The sequence below is a fragment of the Lycium barbarum genome, chromosome 8 (assembly GCF_019175385.1).
Source record: "Lycium barbarum isolate Lr01 chromosome 8, ASM1917538v2, whole genome shotgun sequence".
NCBI lineage: Eukaryota > Viridiplantae > Streptophyta > Magnoliopsida > Solanales > Solanaceae > Lycium > Lycium barbarum.
The window spans coordinates 131,120,990-131,140,186 of record NC_083344.1 but is presented as its reverse complement, the minus strand read 5'-3'; the positions used below and the strand labels follow the sequence as shown (position 1 = coordinate 131,140,186).

The 19,197-nt window shown below is 34.1% G+C and overlaps 1 protein-coding gene across 2 annotated transcripts; it reads right to left on the bottom strand.

The window, feature by feature from the left end:
* Window positions 1–4,391: 4,391 nt before the first annotated feature.
* Window positions 4,392–14,616, bottom strand: LOC132607479 (zeatin O-glucosyltransferase-like). 2 transcript variants are annotated; one of them, XM_060321456.1, is made up of 2 exons: window positions 13,803–14,526; window positions 4,392–5,422 (listed from the first exon to the last, which is right to left on the bottom strand). In XM_060321456.1, exons 1-2 carry the CDS (start codon window positions 14,332–14,334, stop codon window positions 4,575–4,577), a joined length of 1,380 nt encoding a protein of 459 aa, XP_060177439.1. In that variant the 5' UTR covers window positions 14,335–14,526; the 3' UTR covers window positions 4,392–4,574. The 2 variants fall into 2 exon arrangements, with proteins under 2 accessions (XP_060177439.1, XP_060177438.1); XM_060321455.1 differs by lacking the exon at window positions 4,392–5,422 and adding an exon at window positions 11,946–13,034 and having other exon boundaries at window positions 13,803–14,616.
* Between the last annotated feature and the right edge of the window lie 4,581 nt (window positions 14,617–19,197).

The window sequence follows — 19,197 nt, the reverse complement described above, 5'->3', positions numbered from 1 at the left end:
ACCATCCGAGTGAGGAAACTACTGGGAAGGCAGAGCAGAACATTCGAGACAGATATCCCGAGCTTTTCTCTTGAGTCATGTCAAGAGAAGAAGCTCCAATGCATATGTGCATTGGTTACAGGTATACTCTTTATGTGTTTTCACGAGGATTAAACTAATAGATAATGCATTTATATATTCGCATTTATGTGTTGACTTATTTGAGTTACATTGGTGTTATATTTTTATTTGTAATTTTGCATGATGGTACGGGGTCGCCTGGTGCCCCATTTTGCATGTGATTGATGATATGGAGTCGCTCGGAACTCCTTAGTATATGTTGATTTATTTATGATGTTTGTTGGTGTTGCTATTAGTGGTTTTATACCAGTTATATAAGTGACATTAGTCATAATTATAGGGGAAACTCTGCCCAAATTCCAATAGGCCTAAGCGACTGGTTGAGACAGTTAAGGTTGTTAATGTGTTGCTCTTTGACCACGCGAAGAGTTTTTCCTACGTTCGAGGACGAACATTATTTTAAGGGAGGGAGAATGTAACAATCCGATATTTTTCCAAGTGTCTTGAATTACTTCCTTATTCATAGTTTATTTAATTTTAGCGGTCTTGTATCAAAGCAGATAATTATGAAATATATTCATATAATATGATGTAGATATATTTAGTTGTATATATAATTTATAGAATATATTTTATGAAAAGGCAGTTAAGTGAATAAGTGGGTTAGGCCCATTACTCTAGTTCTGGCCACGTTATATTTCCTAAGGGGAAGAGGGAAATAGAAGGAAAGTATTAACTTGCCTCTAACCTAGAGAGGAGAAAAAAAAAAAGGGAGAACGAGCAGAGCATTTAGCAGTTGCTAGCATAACGTGAAGTTTCCACAATTAGGAGAAAATCAGGTACACAGTACTTCAACTTTAGTATTTAAGAATTCTGTTGCTGGATGTTGTACTATTATGTTAATGGTGGCAAGATTTTATTGGGGAGTAGTGACTACACTAGAGGGAACCACATTGCAAGGATGAAGAATTGTAGAATTTGGCTATAAAATTGATTTCAAAAGGGTAAAAGAAAAATTTGCTTTTTGTGCACATCACGTGCACAAATATTTTGTTTAGTGCAATTTTTTTTTCCTTTTGTGTTGGGTTTCTTTATTTCTTACTTTCTTTCTTTCTATACCTTCTATTCTTTAATATTAAATTTTCAATGCAATTGTCTTTGGCAATACCTGTGTTATCCGTACATAAAGAAACTATATATTTTACTTAAACTATGGTAAACTTCAAAGATCAATTAGAATGTTTGAATGTTTTTTTTTTTTTTTGGTTTTCTTCAGCGTGTAAAATAATGTGAAGGAAAACAAAAGTTTTCAAGCCTGAAGTTCCACGTTATAATCACTATATTTATTTTGAGACTACAACATGTATATATATTTACAAAATTGTTTATTAATGGTATTGTGATACAATTTCCACTTTTTAAAAGAATCATGAAATCAAGGTATAGAATGTTGAGATTTAGTTCTAAACCTAAAATTATAGGATTAGTTTTCCTAGGCTAATTTGGAATATTTATTTATGGTATTGTATAGATTGAGGCTATTGGAGATTGTTTGAAGATTTGACACTTCAAGAGAGTTGCGTTCCGGTTATAAGGCAAGTGAGGCTTAAACTCTTAGTTTACTTGCTTTTCATAAAAAGCATATGGTTTGTGTTGTATGTACGCATTTAAACCATTTAGTTCGTGTGAGTGGGCAAGCATGATCTAAATTGGATAATTTCCAAGTTTCTAAAGTAATGACCGTATGAGTCCTTTAGTGTAATTTCGCTTAAATAGATACTATTTATATAAATGTAAAGTTTAGAAGTGGTATTGATTGGATGTATGTTCCACTTATCATAGCTTCAGAGGGGCATACTTCCACAGGTCCCATTGATGTTCGGTGAGAGATAGATGCTAGAATTTTAAGTAACCCGGGTAAGATGGGGGTAAATAATGCCCTCTCCGGAAGACGGGGTAAGACATAGACAAATACGTACTATGTCCCGTGAGCATAGATTCAGATTCAGTGTAGTGCGTCTATTGCTCGTCCGGGTAAGATGGGGGGTAAATAATGCCCTCTCCGGAAGACGGGGTAAGACATAGACAAATACGTACTATGTCCCGTGAGCATACATTCAAATTCAGTGTATTTCATGTATTGCTCGTCCGGATAAGATGGGGGTAAATAATGCCCTCTCCGGAAAATGGGGTAAGACATAGATAAATACGTACTATGTCCCGTGAGCATAGATTCAGATTTAGAGTATTTCATGTTTTGCTTGGTTGTGCTTCATGATTTTAGCTTTAGCTTCAGTGTTTGTATATATTTAATATACTTGTACTGTGTAATTGCTTTTATGCATTATCACGGATTTCAAAGACTTGCCCCAAGGGTAAGCTGAGAGTGTCGATGATCTTGCTGGGTCTTTTAGACTCACACTTGTTGATGCTGTATGTGTGCAGGTGTGGTTAACGGTGACCAGGTAGCCGATACTTGATTCATTCCAGCTTTGTTCAGTCCAGTTTAGTAGAGGTGAGCCACCATTAGATCATGGCGGCCTCTTCTTCTTTAGTTGACTTAGTAGTATTCCGAGCTACGTCTTGTACTTTTATATTTAGACTAGCAGTTCCATGACTTAGACATTTTTATGGGGTTTATGGGCAAGACTCAGTATTTGTATTTCGCTTCCGCACTTTTCTTTATATTATGAGACTTTGCGTATTATTCATTTTATTCATTAATTTTCGCATGATTTGCTTAGAGGGTTCGCCTTATGGGTAGAAGCTCGTCAGGCGCCCGGTCACGGCCTGAGTGTCAAATTTGGGTCGTGACACAAACACAACTCCATCTTCAGCTCTAGCTTCAACTCCAACTCCAACTCCAACTCCAAAATACCAAATAAAGTGAAAAATATTTGGTTTTCATGGCCAAACGCCTTCTAACTAATTAAGTTTTATTGAACCCGAAGCTCCATGAGAGAAAGGTGCAATTTCATTCACAGATTAATGTACTTTAACTTATTATATACTCCTAGCTAAGTTAATTATCATTTTTATTGGGCTAGCAATGTTATAAAGTTCAATGCGGTCAAAACTTATCTACACCAAACAACAACAATTTAGTACGTAAAATTTAGAAGTGCATGTGCAAATATGTGTCATGCATTTAACGAGTTGATGTAAACATCAAGCTCGAGTAAGGTTTTACCATAATTATCTTATAAGTAGATTGAAGCTATAAATATATTTACAATACATAAAACTTACTCTGCCATAAATGCACCAGATTTTTTCTTTTTGAAAATTTGCAACTAGGATATACTTCAGTTGATTAAAATCTGCAACTACCTGTTTATATGTTTGGAATATTGAGATCTTACACTAGCTAAATTATGTGAAAGATGATTACCATATTGTATGGGATCTATATATGTTGCTTACGAAAAATATTTTATACACTACATTTTCTTTTGATTAAAGAAAAAGGTATCCACAAAATCTTGTACGAAATTTAAGTTACGAAATTAAAAGGCTGCATTTTTCCTATATTTTAAAAGTGTATTAGAAATTAAAGTTCCAACGTAGCATTGTCATATTTTTAACTTATTGTAATAAGAAATAATTTCAAGTCAATGATCCGCTAGTTGGGATCTTCTCACATGCTAAGGTATCTTTACCTAGTTTTCTACGCAGTATCATCTTTTTTATATACACTATAGAATGAAATGATATTTATTTAGGGAAGAGTAATGTTGAATAATAATGTAGATCTTATGAACTTGCTTAAAATTTTTGCTAAATCTAATTAATTTGGCATAGCAAAAAAATTTCATTGTAATCATGGAGTTTCATAACATTGTTCATAGACGACTGATGTGGCATTATACATAGCCATGTCTGCGTACATGATCAAAGGATATAGCTAGCTACCTCCTTGAACGTATATGTTTCAAATGCTAGAAGATTTTTCAAGATAACAACGTAGGAATAGCTCGGTACACTAAGCTTCCGTTGTCGGCATGGTTTCAGGTTTAGGGAAGATCAGGACCACATTAGATCTATTATATGCTTCATAGCTTATACCATACATTTTTATAAGAGACTTTTCAAACTTTGAACCCTTGCCCATCACGCCAAACACATGGATGGATATAGTACCTTGTCCCAAATAGTGTCACAGAACACCAGTTCGTAGAAGTATTTTACTTGATATGTATATATAAATGATAAGTAAAATGAAAATATTGAGTGTAAATATATAAAATGACACCGCTTGTTAGCATAATGATTTATTCATGGCACTTCTTCAATATACCTTGCCCTAAGCGGTATCACTGAACATGCACCGCTTCATCGAAATATTTTAGTAGATAATATTGGTTGTACAAATAAAATTGACGCTTTCTTCAAATATATTAACACCACTGAAATAGAAAATCCTGGATACGCGACTAAAATCACAACAAATTCATGTTAGAACAAAACTATCTGATTTATATCAGTGATGATCATGAAAATATGATGAAAATATATCAAATTCCTCTAGTAATATGAGCAATGAAAGAATCAAACCCATCTTTTGTGACACCACCTTCTCCCACTGCTTTGTTCACACCAACACTCAACTCTTCTGCCCTCTTTCTCATCTCTTCTCCTTCTTGTGATGCCATTAAAATTCTCACAACTTTTTCAATCTTACTGGACTTCACCAACTCGTCTCGTCGAGCCCAATCCTTAATAACTGACCCTACTTTTAGTATTTTCGTTATGAGTACCGTGTTCCTGGGCTGATCTGAATGCATTGGCCACGCGGCTAATGGAACTCCCATCGAAATACTCTCCATGCAAGAATTCCATCCGCAGTGACTCAAAAACCCTCCGGTTGAAGTATGGGCCAAGATTTCTAATTGAGGGGCCCAGTCTCTTACCACTATTCCTCTTTCTTTCACTCTCTCTTCGAACCCTTTTGGCAATTCAATTTTTTTTGTGAAATCTTTTGAGAAAACGTTCTCTTTATCCGCATCTCTCAATACCCAAATGAACTTTTGTTGGCTTTGTTCCAACCCAATTGCAATTTCCTTGATCTGTTCATCAGAGAATGAGGTTGTGGTTCCAAATGACACAAAAATCACTGACTTTGGTCCTTGTTTGTCTAACCAAGTCAATGACTTGTGTCTTTGTTGGATGGACCCTGAGATGGAAACTGGATTAAATGGGCCAAGAGCCCACTGTTGTTTGCCTTTACTGATTTGTTCCTTGGAAAGATAATCAAGAAAAGGACCTTCAAAAACTCTTGACGTGTTGTAAATCTTGCCAGAACTAAACTTACTATACTCATGTTCGGATTTGACAAATTTCTCAAACTCAGGGCTGAAACAACCTTCATTTGAAGGTAGGTCTTTTATCATCTCCGTGTCGATAGCAAAAGGCCTTCCCATATTTTCCCACACGTACATAAATATAGTAAAAGCCGAAACACTATGGAAAGTGTAGGCTTCTGCATTTGGAATGTCGAGATAATCTTGAACAACGGATCCCATTAACGAGTCATAGATGATAATAATTCTCCGGTTTTTATGTGAAAGAGAGTCTAAAATATTAGCAACAGGCTTGCGAAGGTTAGTGGAAATTTGGGAAGCAAGTTGAAGATGTGAAGGGTATTTGGTTATGGAATTTGGGTTAATAGGAGGAGAGTTAGAAACTGGGGTTGAAAATTCGTGAAAATGAATATTGTTTGTTGATTTAAAACCATGAACTCTGAAATTGACTTGACGACTATGAGTTGTGGTGGTAACATAATGGACTGGTATATTATATGATGAGATTAGACGAGAAAAATGAAGAAGTTGATTCAAGTGACCGTGAGCTGGAAATGGAACTACCACAACTACAACTTCTTGTGGCAATTGATGACCATTTTGGACATGGTTTTGCTTATGGTTGCAACTAGGGGCCATTGTGTTGGAACAGTATGTGGATTGAGGTCTTTTGGACTAGGGAAGCTTCATATTTATAGGATGATCAATGGGAAATTTGGATTTGTGGTTTGGATGGGGTGGGGTGGGGAGTGGGGAAGGGGGTAAAGTCATTTTTAATGTGTGACACATGTTCCTTTTAATTCAACAAAGTTCATGGAATTGCATTGCCTATTAAGTCTGCCTATAATTTATGATTTATTTGATACGTGGATCATTCGCTCACATGCTATATATTAATTCAATGTTTTTAGGCAAAGGTCCATCAATACTGTAGCTTGTTACTTGGACTTTCGTGCGTCACTTAATTAACTATTAGTGGGGAGCTTGGTGGGATGGTGAATTTAAGGGGGAAGGTCATCTTTCAGGTGTAATACATGTTCCTTTACTTCAATATGTAAAGTTCTTGGAATTACAATGCCTATTATATCAGTCGATTAATAATTAGGATTTAAATGGAGAAACATGATCAGTGGGAGTTCATATAGCTTATTTCAATTTGTTTAGTATTGAGAAACAATAAAATTGTTGTTGTATTTGATACGTAAATCATTAACTCGTATAAATTAACTCAATTTCCTCAGGGGAAGGTCCGTCAAGATAGACTTGAACCTTCGCGCACCGTTTAGGTGTTGTAAGTACTACAACTTAGGCCTGGCGCACCTCACAAGCGTGAAAAAGGTACCCCAAGTCTTTGGAGATTAATTAATAGGGGAAGTTACATCAATACTAGCAAATGAGTAGCATATTTCATAATCTACAAGTATTTATCATATTACATAATCTACAATATATACCTGATATGTATATAGGGTATATATGATTTTATACCATAATTCAAGAATAGTGCTATAAATAAAGGGCTAAAAATAAGGAATTTCCTATATTAGTGATACAAAATTAAATATTTATTAAAACACATTAATTACTTTTCAAAAAGTTTCCATTACATACTCAGCAAATAGTTTAAATATTGATTATATGATATATATTATACTACAATTCTTTGAACAACTATGTATATAATTTTACTTATCTATTACATATATTTCACTATTATATACTATATATAATATGATTTGTTATGTATATTAACTATCATATACTAAATATAATATTATTTTTATGTATATTACACAAAAGTGTTATATATTATTGTATTCATATCTTAGATAAATTGACCAAGCAGAATACAATAATCATATGAATTTGCATTGAGTTAATTTTTTTCATAAAAATTAGATAAATTTAAATGTGTATATTTTATATAATATACAGTATAATAGAGCACATACATTATTGTATTCATATCTTAGATAAGTTGAGCAAGCAAAATGCAATAATCATATGAATTTACATTGAGTTAATTTTTTTCATAAAAATCAGATAAATTTAAATGTGTATATTTTATATAATATACAATATATTATATAAAATATACACATTTAAATTTACATTGAGTTAATTTTTCTATTTATGGAAGAGAAAAAAAAATTGAAGAATAAATATGTGATTGCAGAAAGGAAGCCATGTTTTATGGGATGGAGTGTCAGTTATTAATTGAGATTCCTATTTGAGTGGGACTTCTTTAGAATTTTGGCATAATACATAAACAGACCCTTAAACTTGGCCTTAGCTGGCAAGTATGCCCTCCAACTTTGGGTGTGCACAAGTAGGCACATCAACTTGTATAAAATTGAACACGTAAACACAAATGCTTACGTCGTATTGACGTGGCCCTCCAAAATTTATGTGCCACATCAATGTCACGTCAGCATTTGTGTTCACATGTTCAACAGTCTAGACAAGTTGAGGTGTCATTGTGCACACCCAAAGTTGGAGGACATACTTGCCAGTCGAGACCAAGTTTAAGGGTCTGTTTATGTATTATGCTTAGAAATTTTAAGAAAGTCAAGTTTTCCATTTTAATGCATTTCATAGAGATATTTAAGGGATATGAAAGATAGTACAAAATGTAATAAAAAGGTTAAAAATTAGTATAAATTGTATTTACGTAATTTTTTTAAAAGTAGTTGTAACTTCTTTAAATACCTATTTAAAAAGTTTGTATTTGTGTGACTTTCCCTTAATAAATGCGAAGATTAGCCCATAATTTCGAGAATATCAAATTAAGTGAAGTTGGATAACAGCTTTAAGGTTAGTATTTATTGTATGCATACGTTTGAAGAATTTGCATGTGATATGCCGACCTCGTAAATTAATCACCTTTTAGCAAATTAGTACTCTCGGATCAAAAAAAGTGTTCACGTATTTATTTATTTTTTGAGTAAAAAAGAATGTCCACTTATCAAATCAAGAAAGAATTAACTTGATTTTTTTAAATTTGCCTCTATTAAGTGTTATGTGAACAAATTTCAATACTTATTTAATTAAGGGCAGTTTAGTCAAATCACCTATTTTTATCTAAAAGTTAATATTTTCTTAAAAATTGTATAAATGATTAAGTAAACACTTTTTTTTTTTATCCGGAGAAAGTATAAAGTAAGAAACATGGACGTTAAAGTATTAGACTCATGACCCAACACTTGCAAATTGCAATATTCAATGTATCTTAAATGGCGACTTGGTCTTTACGAGGTGGTCAAGAATGTGAATGAGGATAAAAGGAATCATGTTTTAAATGACTAGTTCATTGTCTGAAAGTTGGACCACTCTAGGGAGAGAAGACCACTCTAGGGAGAGAAAAACTAATCCGCAATCTCAAGTTTGAATCTAGAGAATGGAAAATTTTCTAATAGGGAGTGTTTTAAGAGCCTAACACTAGGGGTGGAGCTGAAGTGTAGAAATATAACCGGATTTGACAAAACTTAGTAATTTTGGTTCAAATCTCGTATTTATATTAATAATTTATTTAATATGTACAGATTATTAATTTAGAACTCAATAATTCAAAAGTACTAAAGTACCAAACACAAATACATGAGTTTCAAATTCGGGTTCCGCCTCTGCCTAACAAGATCTAATCAAAATTAATCGAGTCACTGAATTCCAAATATTAATTAAACGGTTAAAAAGTTTCTTTTTTCCTATTATTTCAGATTAGACGCTATAATTTGAATCGGTTTACTCATACAATTCACAGATATGATCGGATCTGACCAATACTGATCAAATCAATCTAGTTTTATCATGGGACCATAATTAAAATTTTAAATCTAGCATAACGAGGAGCGGTTCGGACATGGTTTGAAGTCGTGGTTTCAAATCATGTTTGGACATGAATTTGGATATCTTAAGTTGTATCTTCTCGTATAGACATAAAAACCCCAGAAGTTGTGAAAACTATCAAAACTTTCCCATTCTTATGCAATCTTATCAAATGAAAAGTCATAGTTCATAACAAAATTAATAAGCTACTAGAAAGTCTTTCTAAAAAATATAACATCAATTGATCAAACTTTAGTTCAATAAAAACGAAAATTTAACATGAATAGTACAGAGGTTGATAGACATAAATAAAGGCTGGTGGAAGTTAATGAGGTTGGTAAATGGCTGGTGAGAGTAATTGTTAAAAATATCTACCAACTTATGAGTCTCTTTTTACAAAATATAAATTTATGGTCAAATTTTATATTTAAAATATTTGAAATCATGATTTGAAATCCCAAATCATGACTTTTTGAATGATTTAGGATTTCAAACCATGAAATGCATGTCCAAACGCTGATTCATCTCATGGTTTCAAACCGCATGTCCAAACGCCTACCAAGTGTCTTAAATAACAACCGTAGCTGGCAACATGTCAATTGCCAACATCCACATTACATTGTGCTTTCAGCGCAACCTTTCCAATAGTTAATTGATTTAGATTTGAGCAAAATCTCAATTCCATGTTGTATTAAGGACCGGAAAGAAATAAAAAATTAATAGGAAAAATATTCACAATCAGCTGTATTTGTAATTAAACGGTCCCATCAATATATTCGTCATAATTAACGTTCTAATGCTAGAGACTCTTGTTTGAGAATATTATAGAGCATGAGATATGGTTCATAATCATTGATGGAGCTAAAGTTCTAGCACAGGTTCAATAAAACTCAATAACTTTGGCCAAAATATTACATTTGTGTAAAATAATTCATTAAATGTGCATAAATAATTTATCCAGGCCCAACAAATTACGTTTTATAGAATTCATAATATATTCATAGTACGGATTTGAATAGCGCGTCAACCGTGTAAAACTTTCTTTGATGAGACGGATAACTACACTTCTGATTATAAATAATAAGTAATGTTTATTGTAAAAAAAAAAAAAAAAATTGACTCGCGCATATTCGCATTAGCGTATGCTACTTGGAGATTGACGAAGTTACAGTTTACTTGTATTTACCTCTCTACCTTACCGTTTAGGATATGGTAAAGATAGTGTGTACACAATACTTACCTCTACCTTACAGTTTAGTTGTATTTGGCTTGATTTTAATTTTTTTTATACTTTTCACGAAAATTTGAAGACTTCAACTAAAATGAAAAGAAGAACAAAACGACGAATACATTTCTATTTTGGTAGACGCTAAATGTAAAGATGCTAATAATGGAAATGAAAATGAACTAGTCTAAAATGGGCTACTTATATAATTAATAATGTCATTAGATACCCTTCTTATAAATTTCACGTGCTTCATCGGAATTTTTGGTGTTGACCACGTGAAGCACCCACGGTTTGTTGCGCAAAATCTTGGGACAAGAATCCCATGATAGACATAAGACATTAAATAAGCAATTAACGTATGAAAGCTTTTTGTTGTCAAATTCCTTTTTTCTTTGTTTCAGTTGTGATATCAATGTCGTTATTAATATTTGCAATAGAATGGGGGTTAACCGTAACTAAAAGTAGGCTCTGTTTGACAGCTAACTAAGCTCTAAACGCGATAGTTACACACAATTAACATCAACATGGTAGCCGGGAAAAACAGGAGCATTTGATCACAAGAGAAATACATCAATTAATTAATTATGTCACAATTTTAAATTGATTCAACGAGTCTATGTCCAAATTAGTATATTACTATTTCTTTTTTTGGTTTCTCATTTTTTTTCCTTCGATGTCAGGTAACTGCAATATATTACCCATCCAAGTCCTTATTTTTCTCTCAGTAATGACAATCCACCGTCCATGGAACAGGAAGTAGACACTTTCAACATCTCAAGACAAAGACCTTAGACAAATATATTTATTTTGTAAAAAAGTCCAAATTCGCTCACTACACAAAATACAAAAATTATCGTGCAACAAACAAATTTTGCAGTTAAGCAACAAGAAATTTAACGATGAATAAACAATAAAATTTATTAGCTACGTGCTATTAAATGCCAGTTTAGTAACGAAGTTCGTAATTATCTCATTTTTTATTGTAGTGACTCATATCTTTATACAAAATATAAGGTCATCTTGCTGACAGTGATGGAGCTATGATGGAGCTATCTTTATTGAAGGGGAGTCAATTGACGCTCTTTCATCGACCAATTACTCTGCGTATTTTTTATGTATACATATAAACACACACTACCCGTTCAATTCCCTTGCCTTCTTCATGTGCTTATTTTTTTTTATTAGTGAAAATTCTGACTCAGCCATCGCTTAGTGTTGAACTCCAAGTATTTGTTATTATTCACTACAATAAGTTCAACATGTATTTGTTATTATTCACTACAACAAATCACATGTGCAACTCAATATATATATGCTTTAGATTTTTGAAACAAACAAAACATATCAACAAACCCTTGGAATGTCGACGTCCCACAAACGATACACGGAATACGGCTATCCAAATCCTCATTTTTCACGCAGTTAGGACAACTTGTCCGTGCCTCCATGGGAACACTTTCATCATCATAAAGCTTTATACAATTATGCAAATATATAACATAAACTCAAATATATAATGTCAAATTTGGAGATTGCGAATTATGCAAATTTGAGGAACGTAAGCCAAAAATTACATTAGCTTTCACTTCTCATTTTATTCTTTTCAAAAAGCAAAATACATAAAAAAAGGAGATGAGATTGAGACATCTTAGACGGGTTGAATCATAACTCGGTATTTGACACAAACAACCTCTATATGAGGTCATAATCCATTAGCTGCTTTAATTTGATCCAATCCGCCTATTTGCCACATTATGTTTATCTAGTGATATGAGCAATGAAAGACTCCAATTCCTTCCTCGTCTGGCCGCCTTCCACCACCGATCTCCGAATAGCCACTCCTAATTCCGCCGCTCTCCGACGAATTTCATTTCGTGCATTATTCACCATAAGTGTCACAATTACTTTTTTAATAATATGTGATTTCACCACTTCATTTCTACGTTCCCAATTATTCACAATAATTCCAACTCTTAAAAACTTGGTTATTAAAACGCTATTTCTTGGTTGGTCAGAATGCATGGGCCATGCAATAATAGGAACTCCCATAGATAAACTTTCCATGCATGAATTCCATCCACAATGGCTCATAAATGCACCAATTGATAAATGTCCTAAAATCTCCAATTGTGGTGCCCAATCTCTTATTATAATTCCCTTATTTTTTATTATTATCCTCTCTTCATACACTTTTGGAAGTTCAATTTTTCTCACTTCTCCTGAGAAAATATCTCCTTTATCAGCATCTCTCAATGCCCAAATGAACTTTATGCCACTTTCTTCTAACCCTATACAAAGCTCTTTGATTTGTTCATCTTTTAGTGAAGTTGTTGTTCCAAATGAAATAAAGATGACTGATTTTGGAGATTGTTTATCAAGCCATACCAAACATTTGTGACGTTGACAGATTGATAAATTGTTGCTTGAATAACGAGTAGTCATCACTGGATTGAATGGACCTATAGCCCATTGTCTCTTGTTTCTTTTTATTGGTTCTTTTTCAAGTAAATTAATAAATTTTCCTTCGATAACTCTGCTTGTGTTGTAAATATTTCCAGAATCAGGTTTTGAGTATTTCCTTTGAGCAGCCATGAAATCCATGAACTCTGACGTGAAACAACCTTCAAGATTACAGCACAAAAAAAAAAAAATATATAAGAGATTGTTAATAAGAAAGAGTTTAATTTTGTATATACTGGCAGCGTAAAAAACTTTTTACAACTACTTGATCATCCAAAAGATATCTACAAATATCTAGGGGTGGCAATAGGCAGTTGAGACTGAATTTGGACAAATCAAAACAGGCAGAATCAATAAATGGGTCAGTATCCAACCCTGCATGCCCAAAAGTTAGTAGGATTGAAATAAGATGGCTATACAATGGGTAGTATATAGGCCAACCTACCTAACTCTTATCAAGTTTTAATTTCTTTGTTTGTTTTCTTATAATTTATTAATTATCAAATAAAACTAATGAAACTTTTTTTCTTGTTACAACTTTAAATAACATATCAAACAAAAAAAAAAATTATTAACTAATTTGACAAGGATTTTGATGAGTGGACTGCACATTTAGCCCAAATCAGCCTAACTTTTAGATGAGCTGAAGTTAGACGAGTCAACATGAGCTAATTAAGTTGTAAATGGGCGGGTTAAAAATTTGGGCTGGCCCGATTTTCCTAAGCTAATTTTTTCACCCTACTGATAACCCCATGAAATATGAAATTTGTAATATTGAAAATAATACATATAATTACTATGATAGGCAGACCGTGACCTAGTACTATAAAAGAATCTCTACACTAACTTTAAACAACAACAACAACAACAACAAAAAAAAAAAAAAAAAAAAAAAAGAGAGAGAGAGATATTAAAAATAAGAGATCCACCTTCAAGAGATGGTAGGTTTTCTAGCATTTCAGCCTCAATAGGGAAAGGCTTTCCCATAGCTTCCCATAGAAACAAGAAGATAGTAAAAGCGGATACACTATGAAAGTTATAGGACTCAGCATTTGGTAATGAAGTGAAATCTTGAACAACATAAGCCATTAAAGAATCATGAACAACAACAACTCGACGTGCTGTTGACGATAAAGATCGTAGAAGTGAAGACACAGGGTTTCTAAGATGATACGATGATTCAAATGAAGGTTGAAGGTGTGAAGGAAATTTGATATTGGAATTAGGGTTTGGTGGAGGTGATTGAAATGAAGGTGTTGAAAATTCATGGAAATGAATATTATTGGAATTAGATAAACCATAAGCTCGAATTTTGGCTTGACGAGTATGAGTTTTTGTACTAACATAATGTACTGGAATATTGTAAGAAGAAATGAGAGAAGAGAGATGAAGGAGCTGATTGAGGTGACCTTGAGCTGGAAATGGCACAATAACAACAACAACTTCATATTTTGTTGTCATATTGAAGATGATGCTATAATTTGCTAGTATTGCTTGTGAGTGTGTGCGTGTACGTATTTATAATATTTGACCCCGAGGAAGTTCAATTTGATGCTGTTTATGATATCTTCTTAGTCTTTTCTTCTTTGTCCGTTTAACAAAAAATAGTATCAAAACCTAACTTTTGGATATATTGATGGAACAACCGCATATGAGAGGAATGAGGATAGAGTACTCTATTTTAGATAGATAGAACAAAAAGAGTGGTAGTGCCGTGATATATACAGTACATAGTAGAACCTACACTGGACAAGATAGCAATGATAGGATTTAACTTATATATGACAAACGAACGTGTACGTAAATAAATTTTATATTATCTATGTCATTTAATCTATTTGTAACATATATGCACGTAATTATCTAGTTAGCTTTATTTTTATGACACAATTGTCGATTATTATGCGCAACTCCTATAATTATTTTCTAGGTGACACATATAAAAGTGTAAATTCTTTTACACATCAATTTATGTAGTAGCAGAGGTGGATTCAAAGATCGAACTTTATGGATTCGAAAAATTCTGTCATAACCCATTTGATTTATATTGCCTTGTATATAAAAGTTACTCATTAAGCATTTTTTGTATAGAAGACAACAAGAATTCTTTTCATGTAACCCCCACTAGCAACTTTTTTTGGGGCAAAACTAATTAAGTAACAACCTAAGTGTCAATTCAGAATTTTGAATTTATGAGCTATGAATTCTTTTAAAAATTATCAAATTCTGAATAATTTATTTATATATTAAATAAAAAATTACAATTATTTATAACTCGTAACTAGAACTTTAATGTGCGAATCTGGAAAGCCATTCGATCCTCTAAATGATGACATAAAGTAGTCATGCCAATCAAGTAGTTAGCAAGTCAAACGAGTCGCCATCTCAGTTAATATGAAAAGTTCTTTTAATTGAGGTGACAACAAACATTTACCATGGAAGGGTTGACCCTAGCTAGGGGTACTAGAAGAAGCCACGTTCCTAGCTTTAAATGAACAAATTGTGAACAAATATTTGAATGACAATCGAATATCTTTTTTTATGGACCAAACGCCTGTTGTTTTTTTGGAAAAAGGGTAAAAAATACCCTTTACGTTGGAAAAAAAAGCTAAAAATATCCCCGAATTTATTTTGGATCAAAAATATCTCTCTCATCCTAAAAGTTTTCAAATATACTCCCGTCTTAACGGAAATTATCCCACAAAATAACTCGAAATCTTTTTTTAAACCCATTTCATCATTTAAACCGACCTAACTAAATAATAACCCATAAGATCCCCTTATTCCCCCAATATGTAGGTTTGAAGTTTGAGGGAACTGGGGGAATAAGGGGATCTTAGAGGTTATTATTTAGTTGGGACGGATTTAAATGATGGAGCACATTTAAAAAATGATTTCAGGTTATTTTGAGGGATAATTTCCGTCAAAACTGGGGTAGAGTTGAAAAGTTTAAGGATGAGAGGAGTATTTTTGTCCCAACATAAATTCGGAGAATACTTTTAGTCTTTTTTTCAAAGTAGAGAGGTATTTTTGATCCTTTTCCCTTATTTTTCTGATAATAATTGACGATAAGGCTCGACCCAAGAACCTTGGCATGCTTTGTGAAACTGTGTTGTATTTCTGTGACGATCTCATATAAAATCCAACTTTATTACAAGAGAACACATTTTTATCACTTATCGTGTTTTTTTTATTGCCTTAGCTAGCATGCGAGGGATTCTAAAGAGAAGATAAAGAGAAGATTAAATGTGTATGCGTGCATGCTCTATACTACAGTAATTGTATGACTTGTCAACATTAATTCCTCCTCCTAACCCAGTTAATTTCAAGAATATCGATCTTTGTCGGCATAAGTTGATGAGTTTCATTTGAAAATTGTTAAAAGCACATACATGAAGTGTCAGCGGACCACATCTTCAATTAAAAAAGAAACAAGCTGATTCCTTTTGTTTATTCTAATTCGTCTCTCTTCATTATCTCATTCAAACCAGTGAACCAAGCTATAACAACAACAACAATAACGTGCGATTTCATGAGTGGGATTTAGGAAGGATAATGTATACGCAATAACACAGATTTTACTCCGTTGAGAAGGTAGAGATGCTATTTTCGATAGATCATTGACTCAAAGAAAGATGAAAAAGAGGCAATAGCAAGCAACAGAAACAACAAGATAATAAAATAACCGAGGCTAAAGAAACAATAGGTAGTAAATGAAATCTAAGAATAATTAAATACAAAAGCAGTACTAATACTCCGAGGATGTAAAAGAAATACGTCGGCTACCAACTAACTTTCTACCACAGTTTTCGACCCCCACACCCTCCGATCAAGGGTCATGCCCTTGGTGAGCTGAAGTTGTGTCATGTCTTGCCTAATCACTTCACCCTAATACTTTCTTGCATATACCTCTATCTCTCTTCAAGCGCACTACAGCCAATCCTTCATACCTCCTAATCAGGGCATCTGCACATCTCCTCTTCACATATCCGAACTATCTTAGCTTCACTTCTGCCTCTTGTCGTCTACTGGGGCCACTCCCACATTATCTCGAATATTTCCATTCCTAATTTTATCTCACCTGGTATGCCTACACATCCGTTAGTATCCTCATCTATGTCACTCTCATCTTCTATACAAGGAGTTCTTGAATGGCCAACACTCCGCCTCATATTACACAGTCAATCTAACCAACACTCTGTAGAACTTACCTTTAAGTGTTAGCTGCACATTCTTATCACACATAACACTGGATGTGAACCTTCATTTCATCCACCTCGCCCCAATACGATGTGTGACATCCTCGCCAATCTCCCCATTACCTTAGATTACTGATATCAGTTACTTAAAACTACTTCTCTTGGGGATAACCTGTATGTCAAGCCTCATATCTACGTTCGTTTCATGAGTCATGTTACTTAACTTGCACTTCAAGTATTCAGTTTTAGTCACGTTCAACTGTAAATCTTTTGACTCTAGGATTTGCCTCCAAACCTCTAGCCTTGCATCTCATCAATTAGTACAATGTAATATGCAAATAACATGCACCATGACACCTCTCCTTGAATGTGTCGCATCAGTACACCTATCATCACTGCAAATAAAATGGGCTAAGAATGGATCCCTAGTGAAATCCCATCACGGCTGAAAAGTATTTTGAATCTCTCCTCCCACCATCCTAAACTGAGTCTTAGCACTATCATCCATGTCTGTAACATCCTAGTTTATGCAATAAGAAAACCCCTAGCCTCCAAACATCACCATAGAACCCTCATTGGGACTGTCATATGCTTTTTCTAAATCTATGAACACCATATGCAATTCTGTCTTTCTCTCCCTTTACTGCACTACCAACTTTCTTACAAGGTGAATGACTTCTGTAGTCGATCGCCTCGGCATGAATCCGAACTAGTTCTCGAAAATAGACACACTATTCCCCACTCTACTAGACACACTCTTCCCCGCTCTCGCTTCCATCACTTTCTCCCAAACTTTCTTAGTGTGGCTTAGCAGCTTGATATCCCTATAATTGTTGCAGTTTTGATTATCACCCTTGTTCTTATACAACGGAATCATCGTACTCCAACTTGATTATTCAGGCATCTTCCCCGTCCGAAAATGACATTAAACAACCTAATAATCCACCCCAAGTCTGTCTTGCCGGCGTTCTTCTAAAATTCCATTGGAATTTCATTTGACTCAGTCGATCTTCCCTTGTTCATCTTACACATTGCCCCCTCCACTTAGACAAACTTTACACGTCTGCAATATTTAAAATCTTGACGACTTTCAGAGTGCATCAAATCACCCAACAGAATGCTTGTGTCCCCTCTTTGTTGAAAAGTTTATCGCAGTATGTCAGCCACTTACGTCTTATATATGCCTCGTCTGCCAATACTATGTTTTTTCGTCTTTGATGCACTTCACCTGGTCCAGATCACACGTCTTCCTATATTCACCTTGGCTAGCCTATATAGCTTCTTGTCCCCCTTTTGTCCTCAAGTTCTTTACACAAACGTCCAAACGTTGCAGTCTTTGTCGGCCGTAATCGCTAACTTCGCCTTATTTTTTGCCTTCTTATACCACTTTATGTTCATCCACTTCTCCTCCCCGTCTTTGCTCTCCACTAGCTTCACATATACTGCTTTCTTGACTTCCTCTTTTCCTTAGACCTCTTCATTCCTCCACCGTTCCTTTTTATGTCCACTAGAGTAACCTTTTTAGAGCCCTAACCCCTCTCTAGCATCTTTCTTAATGCAAGTCGCCGATGTGGGTCACATACTACTCGCGTCATCGTTACTCCTCCAGGCCCCCAATGGCAGGAAGTTCTCCCCTAACTCCTGGGCCTTGTCCCTAGTCAAGGCTCCTTAGTGGATCTTTGGTTGATCATACACAACCTTCTTTCTCCTCTTAATCCCTAAGTCCATCACTCAGAACCTATATTGAGTCGTGAGATTCTCACTCAAGATAACCTTATAATCTGTGCATAAACCTATATCGTACTTCCTAAAGAGTAGATAATCAATTTGGATCTTGGCCACAGTACTCTGGAAGGTGATCAAGTGCTCTTTCTTCTTCTTGAAACTCGAGTTAATTTTCACCACGTCAAAAACTTTAGAAAAATCCAACATGAATGTACCTCTTTTGTTTCTATATCCAAGATATCTAAGTCTTCATGCATATCGTCATATCCCCTGGAAGTCACCATGATGTGATCATTGAAACCTCCTCCTAGGAAAAGCTTCTTCGATGTAATACTAAACTCATTAACTTCTTAAAGAAGAAAAAGCAACTTTTTGTGAAAATCTACTCCGATCTAATTTA

Coding starts and splice junctions, on each gene's coding strand:
- LOC132607479 (XM_060321455.1), bottom strand. CDS start 14,334: ATGACAACAAAATATGAAGTTGTTGTTGTTATTGTGCCATTTCCAGCT. Junction 13,035..13,802: donor AAACCTACCATCTCTTGAAG/GTGGATCTCTTA, acceptor GTAATCTTGAAG/GTTGTTTCACGTCAGAGTTC.